This window comes from Pimephales promelas, chromosome 14 (assembly GCF_988280905.1).
Source record: "Pimephales promelas chromosome 14, fPimPro1.hap1.1, whole genome shotgun sequence".
Taxonomy (NCBI): domain Eukaryota; kingdom Metazoa; phylum Chordata; class Actinopteri; order Cypriniformes; family Leuciscidae; genus Pimephales; species Pimephales promelas.
The window spans coordinates 1,475,550-1,492,517 of NC_142782.1; the positions used below are offsets into that span (position 1 = coordinate 1,475,550).

The window sequence follows — 16,968 nt, forward strand, 5'->3', positions numbered from 1 at the left end:
TCAGCAATAATCTGCAAAGGGTCTTCTTTAAAATGATACAAAACTTAAGTCTGTGCTCCAAAGCGTCACATTTTTATGACACATTTTTACTTTCTTTTTATTTTCTTTTTACCTATGTGTAACTTTTTTTAATTGATGCACGAGGGTTAAAAACGGTTGAATAAATGATCTAATGACAAAAACGCTGATTAATCCAGTTATGAAACAAGTGAATGCATCTCTTGAATGATTCAATGACACACATTTAGTCACTTGTCGCCATTATAAATGTCTTCAGTGTATCTTTTGATCAATTTAATTGATCCTTGATGAATAAAAGTATAGATATCTTTTTTCTTTTGCTCAAAAAATTAAATAAAAATTCTTACAGACTCCAAACTTTTGAACGGTATTGTTTAATGTTACAAAAGCTTTCTATTTCAGATAAATGCCGTTCTTTTGAATTTCTGAGTGATTCTCTGAATCAAGTCCCCCAAACTTGCTTCAAAGATTTTTAATTGAAGGAAATTAAAAAATCTTGACCTTGACCTTGACCTTGACCACAATTGCTTTTGGGGAAAAAAAAAATTAAAGATAATGGATCCTACGTAGTAGACAACAAGCATGTTTGCATGTCCTCACTAACCATCATTACATTTTCATTGAATATCAAACAAATAAAAAGTGCAATTAATACCAAAATGTTGCTGCTGCTAATATAATCATGTGTTGGTCTAGTGTATTGTCGTTTACTGTTGTGAAATGGAAAATCAATTATCGCTAATCGAGAATCATTAATAATCGAAAATCGACTGTAATCGAAACGGGACTTCAATAATCGTAATCGAATCGGGAAATCAGACAAATTAACCACCCCTAGTACAATTGTTTTTTGATTGCAAAGTTCTGCAAACACAGATCTGGTGTGATTTTGTCAAAGTTTTAATAGACACTGGAAAATCGTTGTCAATTAGGAATGAGATTTCGTGGGTGTTTGAATTGGTTTCGTCATCTTTTAATGGTTAATCGTGCAGCTGTACTATTTAAGTGAGATGTGCAGTGATCGCTTTACCCCGTATATCTCTTCCTCCTCGTGAAGGTTCCTGACGTCCACGAGTCCTTCGTCCTGGAGATCACATGATATGGCTCGACGGATCTCAGGCCCGATATCATGCAGTGTGCGCAGACCAGCCTGCAGAAGAGACATATTTCACATTATCATCATTCAGGAGCAGTTTTTACAGTATTTTCATGTCTGTTGTGGGCAGCGTTTAATTTAAGCACTTTTTTACTTCCCACTTATCAGCCTTTTTTATTGTTAAGCATAATTACAATTAGTTTATTAAAGTTCAAGTTCAAAAATTTGAACTTTAAAAAGCTAATATTTTTAAATTTTTAAAAATTTCTAAAATTTTTCCCACTTATCAGCCTTTTTTTATTGTTAAGCATAATTGCAATTAGCTTTTAATGAATGCTTGTTTCTGCCATGAAGTAATAAATAATAAAAGATAAGAAATAATAAAAAAGGTAATTACGATCTCGCAATTTGGACTTTATAACTCACATTTCCAAGCTTATAACTCACAGTGAGTTAAATTGAACGTACAACATCCTCTGCTACTAAGAAATCCACTCAGTAGGCAATATTAGTACAGCAGGATCTAGTGTTTTTATTCACACACACACAACTTCCGTACACCAGGTTTGAAGTATGTTCAAGTGTATGTTTACCTGTAGAGCGGTTGTGGAGTTCAACGGTGGCTGGCCTCCCACAAGCCCTTGCTCTTTACGCTTCCTGAATTTCCTGAAGTAATCTTGTATCAGGAAAGTGGCGTAGAACTTCCCAACAGTGATCTCATCATCTAAACACACATACACACACAGCCAATAACTAACTCATTTCATTACAGACTCTATTGTAGGCTATGTATAGCTACATTACATTTAATATTCAACAATATTATTGATCTGTTATTATTGATACTAATCGATTCTCATTTTTAAGAACTGATATCGATTGTTAAATCTCAAGAATCGATTAGTCATCCTGTTTCATTTGAATGAATGGGACGTTGTCTCGCGGCTGCGCGCATCCAAAAAATCGCAATAATCTTTGTCCTTTGTTACTATTGATATGAAACAAAGTCTCAATTGTCAAATTACGTCCATTTTCTTTAGAAATTCAAAAACATAAATAGCGTTTTTGCGCTGTGTCATGAGATCGCTCTGGAGAAGCAGCAGCGCTGATCTCTCTTCCGGCTTAATAATACCAGTCACAGCGCCAAATAAACATGAATGAGCATCTGAAAGTGTGTTAAAGATAGAGTACAACTTATCGAAATCCGTATCATGTCACATTGATTCGCTCAATCAGCGTTTCAACCGTGGAAAGACGTCAGTTAAACAGCTTGTAATCAATGTATCGTCATATTTACCTCAGAAAACCCACATAAACTCGTTAGTCAGCTAGGAAAAAATAACTCTAGAGAGGAGCATTTTGCTGAATATATACACCATATTACATATGCATTATAATCTTAATGTTCTTCAATATTTAATGCATATTTGAATAAATCTGGCAAGTTTTTATGACAGCCACCATTTAAATGTTTATATTTCATATAATCTTCTTAGTATAAAAATAAATAAAAGTGTAATTTAAGTTTGTATAGCTACAAAACAGTTTATTATTACCTTCATATTAGGCTAATGAAGCCTATAGGCTACAACTAGACTCCCATAGTTTACAGCATTAATTAAGAGATTTGATTTCCTTAAGAAAAATTGCCATTTATTGTAACTGATATCCAAAATAATCGATATTGAATCGAATCGAATTGTGAAATTTGTATCAATACCCAGCCCTAGTGTGTATACACACGTATGTGTGTGCACGCCTGTGTGTGTGTGTGTGTACAGTATATGCGCACCTGTGTATGTGTGCGTGTATGAGTGTGTGTGTGTGTGTGTGTGACCTCCAGCAGGTGGCACCACTTGGTCCAGCAGTTTCATGCTCGTTTTCTTCCAGATCTTCTTGATGACGGCTCGTAACTCCTCGTTGGCTTGATCCAGATTGCCTGAGAGACACACACACACACACACACACACACTCGTGAGGAAGATTCACACCAGCACAGACGTGTGGAAGTCTCCGTCACCAAAGTTTTACCTTCAGTCTTGATCTTCAGCGCGGTTCGGACCAGAGCGAACAGGGTGGCGTTGAACATGACCGTCCCGTCACTGTTCAGGGGCATATTCATGGCAACCAGCCTCTGGACACAGATGATTACGAGGAAGATATAATGTGTGTTTATATGTACACTTCTTCGAGATAACAGTATTATATATGACAGGCTCATGCTCATCAATGGTCCAACCCGGATTTACAGGATTTTTTGCTAATTTTTTTAGGCCTAAAATGACTGAATTTGCAGACTTTGACGGAAAATGTTGGCGATCATGATGTATATGATTCGTGCTAGTGACAGAAGGAGTGTAATTATAAGTTTGGGCATAATTGTGCTAATCAGTGACACCCACATAGAAACTCATTATTTTGCTGATTCAAACAAGGAAATCAAATCTGGGTCAGTATTTCAAATGGAAAAATGCATGTATCTGTATATCGTGTGTGTGTTTGGCCACAAGGGTGCATCATCTATCTGTCTTGTCTCTCCCATATAGAAATGTGATATATGTAAATATATGTAAATTACATATGAAGCGTTCAGATGCAAAAGCCTCTAAATGCCATTTGAAATTTTCTTCTTTAATGATGATTTTTATCAAACTTGTATATTTAAGTTCAGTAATTTCACTTAAATAACAATTAATAGGTAATTATCATTGCCATTTAAGTGAAATTACTGAACTTAGATATACAAGTTTGATAAAAATCATCATTAAAGAAGAAAATTTCAAATGGCATTTAGAGGCTTTTGCATCTGAACTCTTCATATATAATGTCAGTGCCCATGTATGTCTGCTACCTATACGAGAATATATGCAAAATTCATATATACAAGTACAAATATGAAACATATTTTCAAAATATAGCAAAAATGGCCGTTTTCATGTAAGTGCCATATATTTTCCCATATATGCACATAAATGTTAAATAAATACAAAACGCATATATGTATATATATATTTCGACACCAGATGATGAATAAGGGTCTTATCTAGCGAAACCATCACTCATTTAATAAATAAATAACAAAGTTTAAATTTTATAAGCACAAATTCACAAAACCTTAATTTCTTTTCGACTGAAGAAAGAAAGACATGGACATCTTGGATGACATGGGGGCGAGGAAATTATCAGCAAAAGTTTTTTTTTTTAAAGTGAACTAATCCTTTAATGGGAATATTTTATGTACTTGTCAAAATGACATGTAATCAGATGCCATGTAATCAATGTTAATAATAGAAATGTTGTAAGTACTTGTCTGAATAGTTTAAAAAGATGATACCTAATGTCTGAATACCTCTAACACCAATATTTTCATATCATATATCTGAATACCTTGTAATTAAATGCCTATAGTTGGAGATTTTGTACTGTGTGAATACCAAATATAGTATGTTTAATACAATAATGCAGTGTTTTCTTTGTCATTTTTGACAAATAAATCCACAAAGTATAACCAAATGAAAAATGCATCAGTATCACAGGCATGCATGTTTACATACATTTATTAAATATGTGGGAAACAAATATATACAGTATGTCACATATTTATACTTAATGTTGTCCATATATGTGAGAAACCAATACTATACTGTAATATATGCAGATGTATGGTATCATATATGGATGAACTCAAATATTTACTTCACATGTTTGGACACATAAATGTTCATATATGTTGCAGGCATATATTGTGTTCTCAGATAAGTCAAATATATGTATAGATGTATGTCATAATATAAGTAAATATATGGCCATATATTACATTTTTGTATGAGCTGAACCATATACAGTTTAATTAAGATTTGATCACGAGTGTGTGTGTGTGTTATGTGCAATACCTTGCAAGCCACTCTATGAGGACACAGTTTGCCAAAGCCCAGCGGCGGCTGAATCCTGCGCAGCAGCGTCACCACATCTAAATGTTTGATACGGCCCCTGATAAACACACACACACACACACACACTGTATTTACTGTCAAACAAAACTTACAGAGTGAACTAGAAGTACAACGTGTTTTGCATATATACTTGGCCTCGGGATCATATTCCGACCAGATCCTCTTGAATTCGTCTAAATGATGCGGTCCAAGAATCGACCAATCACGCGTCAGGTAGTCAAAGTTGTCCATGATGACAGCGACAAACAAATTAATGATCTGGGAGGGGGGAACAGTAATAAAACTGAGCAATAGCCTACAATTTGTGTCAAATAAAAAAATAAAAAACTGTAAGCGAGTAAGAAAACAGTTGCAATAACAACACATGATTATTAGAAACTGAATATGCTTAAAGACGAGCCATTCTGCCCTTTTACAAGTCTTTATGTGTTCAGGCTCTACAAATTTTTTTTTTTTTTATTTATTTTATTACAAGGACAGTGCATATTAACGTGACAAGTCAAAATATGCCAGAGTTAGCCAAATGGCTAGTTTTCATCTGCAGTCCTGGGCCAGATGTACAATAGGCAACCTAAAAATACAATGTAAATACAACAAATATAATTAAAACATAAACCAAAACAACTACACACAAAAAAAAAAAAACCCAAAAAAACCCAATAGAATAAAAAAAATCAATGTAGACATATTTGCATGCTAAAAAGCCACATTTTAAAAGAAGAACGAAATTCATTATAACTATTTAATTAATAATTTTCCTAAAATTAATAACACAGTCCCTTCTAAGGGAACCTCTAGTGAGACGACTATTAACCGACCTTAAACTCACAAACTCACTAAAACAGGTTTTCCTGCTTGAATGTTGATTATTCTCCTCATATTCTCCATTGTTGCGGCTCCTCTCTTCCCAGTCTGTCAGTAACGCTCTGTTTACTTCCTGTCTCTATGAAGCCCCTCCTTCTGAAAGCACACTGTGCTCTGATTGGTCGGCTGGAGCAGTGTGTTGTGATTGGTCGAGCGCTTCGAGTATGTTTGGGAAAGTCCCGCCCCTTTCCATAACCACCAGTTTAACACACAACTAACTAACTCAACCAGGCCCCGCCCCTTTATTCTGCGCATTAATTATTATAATGAGGAATATTGTGACGTGTTCGTTCCCAGAAGAAGCTCAAGGCTACAATGAAGGCGTTTCAGGAGTTCAAAAACACTGAAACTCATATAGAGAAGCTCCAACTACAACATTACACACTGACCAAATACTAAACACATGTTAATATTTCGAGAATAATACCAGAAAAGCACAGAGCATGTAGAAGCTGATGAAGTAGAGGATGGCGAAGGAGCTGCCGCAGGTCTTCTCCTCTCCAGGGTTATAGTCGGACTCAGAGTCACACAGTTTCCCAGGCAAACACGCCAACATGATCTGCTGCCACGCTTCACCCGTCGCACACCTGACACACACACACACACACAATCACAGACCGTCCTGTGCTTGCACTATGGGAATTACAACAATTAATGGCACATTTATTTTTTCAGAGAGTCGATGGCAGCCACTGACTTTTTATAGTAGGAAAAATACAACTGTCTGCTTACAAACATTCTGCAAAATATCGTTCACGTGTTCAATAGAAGAACTTGAACAATTTGAGGGTGAGTAAATGAAGACACCATTTTTGGGTGAACTGGCCCTTTAAGTCATTTTGCTTTTCCAGTGAATGCGTCTTGATTTAAACATGTTAAAATCTTTAAAACAAGAAAAAAATACTGAGAAGAACATGTTTTATAATTTGATAAACAAAAAAATTCTAGTTAATAGCCTACTATTTTACTTATTTTACAGTGCTTTGATAATGAGAGTGTACAGATTTTGTCATCCCAGTAAGTCTCATTAAATATTAATTAAAAGGAAGTCAAACATGTACACACACACACACACACACACACACACCTGAACAGGAGGAGCACAGCTTGTGGAAAGGTCTGGAAATTATTGTTACGATTAATGCTGGTTCCATCCACCATAGCGACCTTCCCGAACACCTAAAAGTGTAAAACAATGTCATTATTATAATTCATAATTCAGAGTGTTACTGCAATAAACCCACGGATGATTCACCTGCATCCCAATGACAGCGTAGATGAAGAACAGCATGGCGATGAGCAGAGCCACGTACGGAAGAGCCTGACACAGAGGAGGAACATGAATATATATCGCTCAATAAACGATACACACAACAGTGCTGCTAATTACAACATTATAGTTTAATTTATGTGTTTTTAACCCTTGTGCTGCATTAGATTTTTAACACCGTTGAGTGCATTAAGGACCAAAAATGGCCACATATTAAACATTGCCTAAAATTATTATTTTTCACTTTTACCAAGTTAAATCTTTTAACCAGCATCAGTCCTCATCATAACTACCAAAAATGTATTCAATTTCAGGATTTTAACCCTTTAATTACCAGTTTTGTTTGCGAAACCATCGATTTGTATAAGAGGAAAAAACACAAAAATTCAATTATTTTCAATAAACTAAATGCAAAGAGAAAACTTTAGATTTGGATCATCACAGTCCCACTTTGCAAAAAAATCCCACTTAGCGCGTTAGAGACCAAAAATGGCCACCTATTAAACATTGCCTATTGCCTAAAATAAGGTGCATTTCCACCCATAGGGAATAAATATGTAGTGACGTCATCTGGTGGAATACACTATATAATGCAAATATAATGCTTTTGCTTCAAAATGAAAGGATGTTTGTGCAAAAATCATGTTTCATGTATTACTGACAGCCTCAGATTTAAACAACGTTTTAATGGGTTTCAATGGGCCATTTTTGGTCTTTATGGTGCTGAGTGTTACTATTTGATCTACACAGTGTGTGTTATACATATTTTGCAAAATGGGATCACATTTTTTACATGTATCCAAAAAGTCACAATTTTGCCAAATTTCATACCATTTGCATTAAAACAGCCAAAATGGTCAAAGAAATTAAACTGCAAAAGACCAAAAATGTCCCTAATGCAGCATAAGGGTTAAAGAGCCCCTATCATGGATTTTTGAAAATGACTGCTCATATGGTGTGGAATATAGCTCTAAGGGAATGAAAACATCCTGCAAAGATTTATATCTGAAAGTGTTGTACGAATCATTTGGGAGTCATTGAGCAAATCAGTTAAAAATAAATGAATAGTATAAGACAAATAGTGTTTTTTATCCTTGCATGCACGTTAAACTGTTTTTGGGAACTCCTAAAACAAAAATAGGAACATTTCAAATGCTATGATAGGGGCTCTTTAAATCTTCATATGGACTAGTTACCTAACTATTAGTCTCAGATGCGAGTTACAATTGTTCTCAGCAGACAGAAGACGTGAGCTTAAGTAAGTGTGTATCTCTTCTTTTGAAGATTATTTGGTTCAGTGTTTTCTGTTTTCTCTGTGTTTAGTTCTTGTTTCTATAAGCTTCCATCATGGTGTCTGATTATGTTCTCTATGCCTAGACGTTTCGTTGTTCATAAGTGGACAGCATTGCTGAGTATTTCCTCCTTGCAGTGAACCAAAGACAGTCTCAAAAACACGCTTTGGTGTTTCTGACGTCACAAACCACCTTGTAACCAATCAGATCAACGTGTGATCGACAACCAGTGAGTGAGTGAGTGGAGGCGGGGCTCATTTGCATATTTATAGAACCGCGTATACTAAATAAGGCAAGGGTGTCGAGTTACATTCATACATACATACAAGGCATTACGATTTTTCTTCTACAAATGCAGATCCAATAAGGTCAGCCGCATGTCTTTCGTAAATCCTGGAGTTTTTTAACGGCAAAAGAGGGCGCAAGCTGTTAGCAAGTTTTGCATCTCACGTAAATGTGATTTAAGGATTTTTAAATCAGGGATGGACCGATACTGATACCAGTACTCGGGTTTCGGTCCGATATTGTGCTCATGTACTCGTAAAACTACCCCGAGTCCACTTTAAGGGGCCGTTCACATATTGCGTCTAAAACACATGGAAAGTGCAGCCACACAGTTTCCGTTAAACGTTTCTCCTTCTTTCCACACGCGCTTGCGCTGCTGTGGCGTCTGTCGTTGCTATAATGCTACCATGACCATGGGCGCGTCTGGAAAAACGAGCACACCTACATTTCAAAATTACGAATTTGCACGCGCAAATGTGAATGGCCCCAAATATTATATATTATGGCATGTAATATGGCAACGTAACATTAGCCTAACCTCTCGTCAGCTGAGCAGGGAGTTGGAGATATTTTAAAGCTACACTGTGCAACTCTTTTAGTTTATTCTTAGCTAAAAACACTTAGTTCTTTCAAAAATATGAGTGCTCATTAATGTATATTTACTTTGTTCAAGTAATAAAGTATTCTCGTGAGTGTAGGCTATAATATGCCATTGAAAACACATACGGGTAAGGGGTTCTAATGTCGGTCGCCATGTTGCCCCTCCATCTTGAAAGTACATTAGCCAAAGAGGGACGTACCCGTTAATTCAAGCGTTTACGTTTGAGTCAACACTCATGGACGAGGTCGAACTGGAAGCCATGTTAATCTTGGACTACATTGGCCACCGTAAGAGTTAACTTGGAAATTGGAATTGAGAGAAGCAGAAACTAATATTCACTGGATGGTCATATACCTTTTCACCACTAGATGGGGGTAAAAATCACACAGTGTAGCTTTAAGATAAGCGATGATGATAAAAGTACAGAAGAATGCAAATAATGCTCTGCTAAATTGAGAAATAGCTCCTTTAACACAAGTAATTTGAGTATACAAGTTGTATAGGCCTATTTACTTCGTTACGGTCAGAAAGTAAAAAACATCTGATGAAAATAAAACATAGTAAGACGTTTTAAAAGTACTCATATTGGTACTTGGTATTCGATAAGTACTTGTACTTGGTCTGAAAAAAAGTGTTATCAGTGCATCACTAGCTTAAATACTTGTACTGGAAAACGAGAGAATCAGTGTACAGTACCTGAAATGACTTGATGAAGGTCCACAAGAGCGTGCGAATGCCTTCTCCTCTGCTCAACAACTTCACTAAGCGCATGACACGAAACAGACGGAAGAAGGTGATGGAAATCCTCGCGCTGTCCTCCGTGTTCTGAGAAAAACACCTCAAGTTAATGAGCTCTAATGTGCTTCCGCTCTTTACTTCGACGTGTCTCTGTCACACATGGCAGTGAGTGAACAGGACCGTGATGTTGAGTGTTCTGCCTCATTCACTGGCGAGTTTCATGCAGAGTTTATTCATGCACTGCAGGCTTGGCATTCTCAGACAGCCCCATACACATGACAAAGATCTTGTCAAGACAACACACAGGGCATCTTACCCCTGACTATACTGCAGCTCCTGTGTGCTTCAACAGATGAAAGGGCTCGTATTAAATTTTAATATTCAGTGCTTCTGAACACAGCAAACTCATGCTGAATTATTGAGCTTTCGCATGAAGAAATACATGAGGTAGAGTTCTGCCATGACAACTCTCTAAATGTGTTTGGCATTGTGATGGATATGACGATGTTGTATGTTTGGTCTTGGCGGAATAGATCTGCTATGCTACTTCTGCTGCTCTTATTGCTGCTACTGCTGTTATTGCTGTTAATGTTATTACTTTTGCTGTTATTTCTGCTGCTACAGAACAATTATATATATATTAGTGCTGTCAAACGATTAAAATAGTTAATCGCGATTAATCGCATTAATGTCATAATTAACTCGCGATTAATCGCATTAAAGTCATAGTTAACTCGCGATTAATCACATTAAAGTCATAACTAACTCGCGATTAATCGCATTAAAGTCATAGTTAACTCGCGATTAATCGCATTAATGTCATAGTTAACTCGCGATTAATCACATTAAAGTCATAACTAACTCGCGATTAATCGCATTAAAGTCATAGTTAACTCGCGATTAATCACATTAATGTCATAGTTAACTCGCGATTAATCACATTAAAGTCATAGTTAACTTGCGATTAATCGCATTAATGTCATAATTAACTCTCGATTAATCGCATTAATGTCATAATTAACTTGCGATTAATCGCATTAGTCATAGTTAACTCGCGATTAATCGCATTAATGTCACCATTGTTAACTCGTGATTAATCGCATTAATGTCACCATTGTTAACTCGCGATTAATCGCATTAATGTCATAGTTAACTTGCGATTAATCACATTAAAGTCATAGTTAACTCGCGATTAATCACATTAATGTCATAGTTAACTCACTATTAATCGCATTAAAGTCATAGTTAACTCGCGATTAATCACATTAATGTCATAGTTAACTCACGATTAATCGCATTAAAGTCATAGTTAACTCGCGATTAATCGCATTGTCATAATTAACTTGCGATCAATCGCATTAAAGTCATAGTTAACTCGCGATTAATCGCATTAATGTCATAGTTAACTCGCGTATAATCGCACATTTTTATCTATTCTAAAAGTCTCTTGATTTCTTTTTCTCACGTTATTTTTTCTCATTTTAACGTTCTTATCAACATGGAAAAGTGGATCGGCTTGCTTTGTACAAATGTTTTTAATTGAAAACAACATTTCCATGTATACTGTGTTCAATTTCACACTAACGTTCTCACTTGGAGCAAATAATCTCTCAATGTAAAACTGTCCATCAATAAAAGGGTGGAAGAAATACTGACGAGGTCCTGATATTGACGAGGAGGTGGAGAATTCGCATCAGCTGCGTGTGTGTGTGTTTCAGACTGGACGTACTGCGATGATGATCGCTCAGTTCATTACGACAAAACACACAGATCACTTTGGTCTGGTCAATGGAACCATTTGGCAACTTTTTAGTAAAGTAAACTTTCCATTCAGAATCTTATTGGCATCCATTTCGGCGTCTCGCACTCGTTGTCCACTCAAAACGTAACGTTAACCTACTATTTGGCCGGCTCACAAGCCCAAACGAGTGTGTGTTGTTTTGTTTACGGTCTAGCTAGCAACAAAACGTCCTCGCGCGGCGCAAGCCAATGAAATGAATGGGTTTCATAGCGCAGCGTAGTGAAAAAACACTACAAAGTTTGCTAGGCCAAAAAGACCGTTAATCGCGCGATAAAAAATTGACGCCGTTAAAATGGGTTTGCGTTAATGCCGTTAATAACGTGTTTAACTGACAGCCCTAATATATATATATATATATATATATATATATGTATATATGCACGACACACTGTTGTGAGCAAGTAATGCGGCTGCTTTACAATAGCCTACATGAATTACCCATAGCAAATCTATACAGGTGGAGCTAGGGAACATGGAGGGTTTTTGAAAGTGCGCTGCAAATGCAGACCAAGTATTTGAAGGTTGTGCAGCAAGCTCATTGGCTACTGATTAGAGCCGGACCAATATATCGGCAGGCCGATATTATCAGCCGATATTAGGCATTTTCCAAACTATCGGTATCGGCAACAATGGCAGATAAATGAACATTTCAAAAATAAAATAAAAACGGACGAAACACGCTTGAACCATGTCATGAGTGTTGGAGTTGTATAGTTTGTCCACTAGAGGGCGCTCTACACCGTTCCTGTCAACAACACTCGTTGAGTTGGTCACGATACATACATTGCTTGAATAACAATTAAAGAACATCCGCATCAGTTCTCTAAACTCAAATAAACATGACAACATTTGTGACGATCATGTCCAGTTTTGCTGTTAAATAAGCCGAGAGTGAAGCGGGATTAGCTAGTAATAATTACGTTACGTTGTTACAGTGTAGTTGACTGACTGTCCTTTTAACTTTTGACAAACGTGACTGAAGTATTTCTTTAATAGCGCGTGACAGTTACAGCAATGAGACGCATCGTCTGTTATATTGAAAATGTATGTTTTACAATTTGCAGTATGTTATCCATTGCTAAATTATGGCTCATCATAGACTAGCTAACCACAAAGCTAGCTAACGCCACTATCCTCAGTCTGTTCTGTTGTGACAATAAAAGAAACAAGTTTCTTTTTAAAATGCATTATCATGTTATTTTAGTTAAAACTCATAAATAACTACAAATAACTAATGTTAGGGAAATCTGTTAATGTTTTGTTGCGCGTTTCTGAAAGAAAAAAAAAATATCGGCCGATATATCGGATTTTAAAACCAACAAATATTTGTATCGGTATCGGCCTTCAAAATCCTTTATCGGTCTGTCTCTAATACTGATGAATAACTGAACCAATCAGCTGTGCCCTAAAGAAAATCACGTGAGGACCTACAGTATCATTCTGCACCATCGAGAGTTTCATGACAGAACTTGGTATTCTACCCTCGGTGGGAACACTTACACTTTAAACATTGTAAAAAAAATTATATGATTAATAAGTCCTAGCAACATATGTTTTTCCATTACTTTAACTGAGTGAGTTGAAATGATAACTCTTTTGCACACTAAACAGATCACATAATGTGACTACATCCTAAGTTATATCAGTAGTAAGATGGGAAAACACCGTTAATATCTGAACAGAAACAGACAGACAAGAGAGAACACAGAGCTGGGCCTGGATCACATGTTTACTTACATTGACCTCAGTGATCGCAATGTCAACGATGCTACCAACAACAATTAAGGCATCAAACGTGTTCCATGCATCGGCAAAATAGTGCTGCAGACACCCAGCGAAACAGAGGAAAAGAGATGGATGACAAAGGAACAGAAAAGAGGGAAGAAAAAGACAGAAGAAAAATCACAGTTTTGATGTTGCAGCCGCACACAGAAAGAGCAACACACGGCTTCTGTGTCTCATTCTGCTCCACAACTCCCTATAATGCCAATCAGAGGATAGTGAACACTAATTCAGACACTAGCAAGGGCCTTGAGCCCAACAATGGGACACTGATGGTTGACTTGTTTCATTCATCCAGTGTTGGGTGTAACTAATTACTAAGTAATTAGTTACTGTAATTTAATTACTTGTCCCTTGAAAATGTACAGTAAGGGATTACTCTTAATTTATCTGTAATTTAATTAGTTACTTCTGATGTAATTGAGGTAAATACTGTGTATAGATCAATCCAATCTCACAGCGATTCGTATGCATTTTACGAGGCGTCTAAATATTACGACCACACTCGTACAAATTCGTACGAATTATTTTAAAATATGTATGGAAAAAGTGTGAAATGTCATGAGATCAGACATAAAACAATAGTGGGTTTAACATCAAAATGTAGCCTATTGTCTGATGCTAAAAAGTATGTTTTTATAATGTAACCTTCTCCACCTTGGTCTGTTAATAAAGGATAATTCATGCAATTTTATAGCATTTATTTGAAAGAATTAAAACAGATTCATGTCTATCCTTGTATTATTCAGCTGGATGAGATTGATATGGGATTTTGAAAGTAATTAGTAATTAAAAGTAATTAAAAACTTTTTCGAGAGAGTAATTAGTACAGTAATCTAATTACACTGTTGAAGAGGTAATTAGTAACTAGTAATTAATTACTTTTTAGAGTAACTTACCCAACACTGCATTCATCACACATCTTTATTGTACCGCAACTGTTTAAAGTCATGTATTGCCATCATGTCATTTCTAAATAAGACATGATGACATTTCCTGTATGGGATTGTATTGAGAAATCAATGCTTGCTGGTTATTTGCATTCATTCTGAGATTTTTTGGAGATGACCAGTGCACTAGGGAGCGGATTGAGACACATCCTACCACAACGACATCAGCTAGGCATTCTGGGTATTTATTTATAACAGTTTATTTGATTTTCATAATAATGTTTATGTCACTCACATATCACCCTAAAATCAATAGAAAACTAAAGTATACTATGCATTAAGAAAATGAAAACCTTTTCCATTGTGACATTCGCATGCCCTAATGTTCGGGACGCTTCACTTTTTGGACTTTTTTTGTGATTATGAGCAGAAGAAGTATAAATCATCATGTAAATGATCACATTCATGAGCACAGATTGTGCTTTGTAAATGTTACGATCACTCAAAATATGACAATGATTTATACTGGCTTCTGTTATAATACAAATCATTTTCAATTTCATCACAAAACTTTGTTAAACAGCAAAAGGCGCACGTTTATATATTTTATTAATGAGTGCAAATATTTGTCCGCATAATAACAATTTGATATCTTCTTATCTGACATATTTTGTTATTATTTTGTCGTAGCCCTCGAACTTTATAGCCCTTAATCCTGTAATTGTGGACAGTTGTGGACACAGAGGACTCGGGTGTGATCCTAATTTGTATTTATTATAAATGTTATATCACTGTCTTTGATAAAGTTTTGTCTATCAATTTATGGTGTTTTTTTTTTGTATTTTGGGGGTATTTTTTGAATTTATTTACTTCAAAAAGTACCATATTTTCTTTGAAAATTATGCTTATTTTTATGTTATATTTTTTTTTTTTTAAATTTTAACTACATCCAATAAATTCTTTGAGCTAAAACCTAAAGATGAAGTGACTTTGCTGTTATTTTGGCTTATTTTAGAATGCTCTAAATTACAGTTTTTCCCATTCATTTCTATGGGTGCCCATTTTTGACCCGAATAACGAGATTAAGGAGTTTTTTTTTTCACCCAATTAACATTGTAGAATTGAGTCAAAAAAAATAAAATAATTGTGTGTTTAGGATGCAAACTTAGGAAAAGTAGCCAAGTCTCGTACCGCTCAGATCAAGGGAAGTATTTTTTAAAAATAAATCAAAACTATTTTGCCCACATTTGTCCAGAATACGGTTTTAGGGTTAAAGGCTTAAATTCTGTAACCATAAATGAGACTTTCATTTCATTTATTTCGGTTTGGTCATTTACACATCAATCAAATCATTAGAATCATTCGACTTCTTAAAGCATGCTCTGTGTCAGACATCTATAAACACAGCACACTGAAGGACAAGTGACCAGATAAACATACACAAACGCCAGCTAGCAGAGGTGAGGGTCAGACAGGCGAGAGGAGAGACGGGCGTCTACCTGACTCAGAACGATGTCTACTACGCTCCCAATCACCACCAGTGCATCAAACCCATTCCAGGGGTCCACACAATAACCCTGATTACACACACACACACACACCAGCGGGGGGACAGGAGAGCAGAAGGGTTAACATCACGGGACAGGGCACAAGCTTTACACCGACACTACAGACACACATACCTTCGGCTGGAAGGCTACCAGTTTGAGGATCATTTCGACTGCGAAGACCCCCGTGAACACCATGTTCAAAATGTCCATCCCATAATTGAAAAGCTGTGATTGGCCATGATGCTGAGTGTAATACACAGAAAAGTCAAAATGAACATGATTTAATGTGCTTGACTTCAGCACTTTAAATTCAATTTTAAAAAATAGATGGATCAAGCATTACTTTCGATATAAAAATAAAATTTGCTATTTAATCCCTAATCTAATTTTTTTTTTTGCTTTTCTGTTGAAAACAGTAAGATTCCCGTTAGATTAAGTAATTTTCACAGGCAGGTGCTTATCTATAAACATAATTTTTCTCCAAACAAATGTATAATTTGGAATTACAGGTATATAACTTTTAAGCATAAAACTTTTTTTTTTTTCAAAAATGGGTTGATAGTGGCATAATTTTTGTCAAAGAGTTATTCAATGAAAATGGGCACCTGTATACCTATGCAGAGTTTCTTCAAAGATACAATATTCCAATAATACCAAAAGAATATTGTATAGTGTTTGATGCTATACCATCTGGTTTAAAGTGTCTGTTTAAAGGAAATGTGAATAACGAGACTGTGATGTTGCAATTAATAACTGAATACAGCCCGATATCTTCTAAAACATACTGGTATTCTAAGGTTGATTGCATTGACTGGAAATATGCAT

The 16,968-nt window shown here is 35.9% G+C and overlaps 2 protein-coding genes across 9 annotated transcripts in view; one reads left to right on the top strand and one right to left on the bottom strand.

The window, feature by feature from the left end:
* The window catches only part of tmcc1a (transmembrane and coiled-coil domain family 1a), a 169,257-nt gene extending 163,153 nt beyond the window's left edge, over positions 1-6,104 (top strand). Inside the window, exon 6 of the transcript XR_016146433.1 lies at positions 5,916-6,104. The gene's annotated coding sequence lies outside the window, so the exon portion shown is untranslated. The remainder of the gene's footprint in view (positions 1-5,915) is intronic.
* Positions 1-16,968, bottom strand: part of cacna1db (calcium voltage-gated channel subunit alpha1 Db) — a 78,280-nt gene that overhangs the window by 9,159 nt on the left and 52,153 nt on the right. For 4 of the 8 annotated variants that reach the window (XM_089119242.1, XM_089119243.1, XM_089119241.1 and 1 more), the window contains 13 exons: positions 16,276-16,386; positions 16,093-16,170; positions 13,659-13,742; positions 10,079-10,207; positions 7,190-7,255; positions 7,022-7,113; positions 6,362-6,521; positions 5,201-5,328; positions 5,011-5,107; positions 3,149-3,251; positions 2,955-3,056; positions 1,711-1,841; positions 1,052-1,171 (listed from right to left, as the gene is read on the bottom strand). In XM_089119242.1, the coding sequence (XP_088975368.1) occupies positions 1,052-1,171; positions 1,711-1,841; positions 2,955-3,056; positions 3,149-3,251; positions 5,011-5,107; positions 5,201-5,328; positions 6,362-6,521; positions 7,022-7,113; positions 7,190-7,255; positions 10,079-10,207; positions 13,659-13,742; positions 16,093-16,170; positions 16,276-16,386 (1,401 nt within the window). The remainder of the gene's footprint in view (positions 1-1,051; positions 1,172-1,710; positions 1,842-2,954; positions 3,057-3,148; positions 3,252-5,010; positions 5,108-5,200; positions 5,329-6,361; positions 6,522-7,021; positions 7,114-7,189; positions 7,256-10,078; positions 10,208-13,658; positions 13,743-16,092; positions 16,171-16,275; positions 16,387-16,968) is intronic. The other 4 variants (XM_089119245.1, XM_089119248.1, XM_089119246.1 and 1 more) reach the window with 3 other exon arrangements.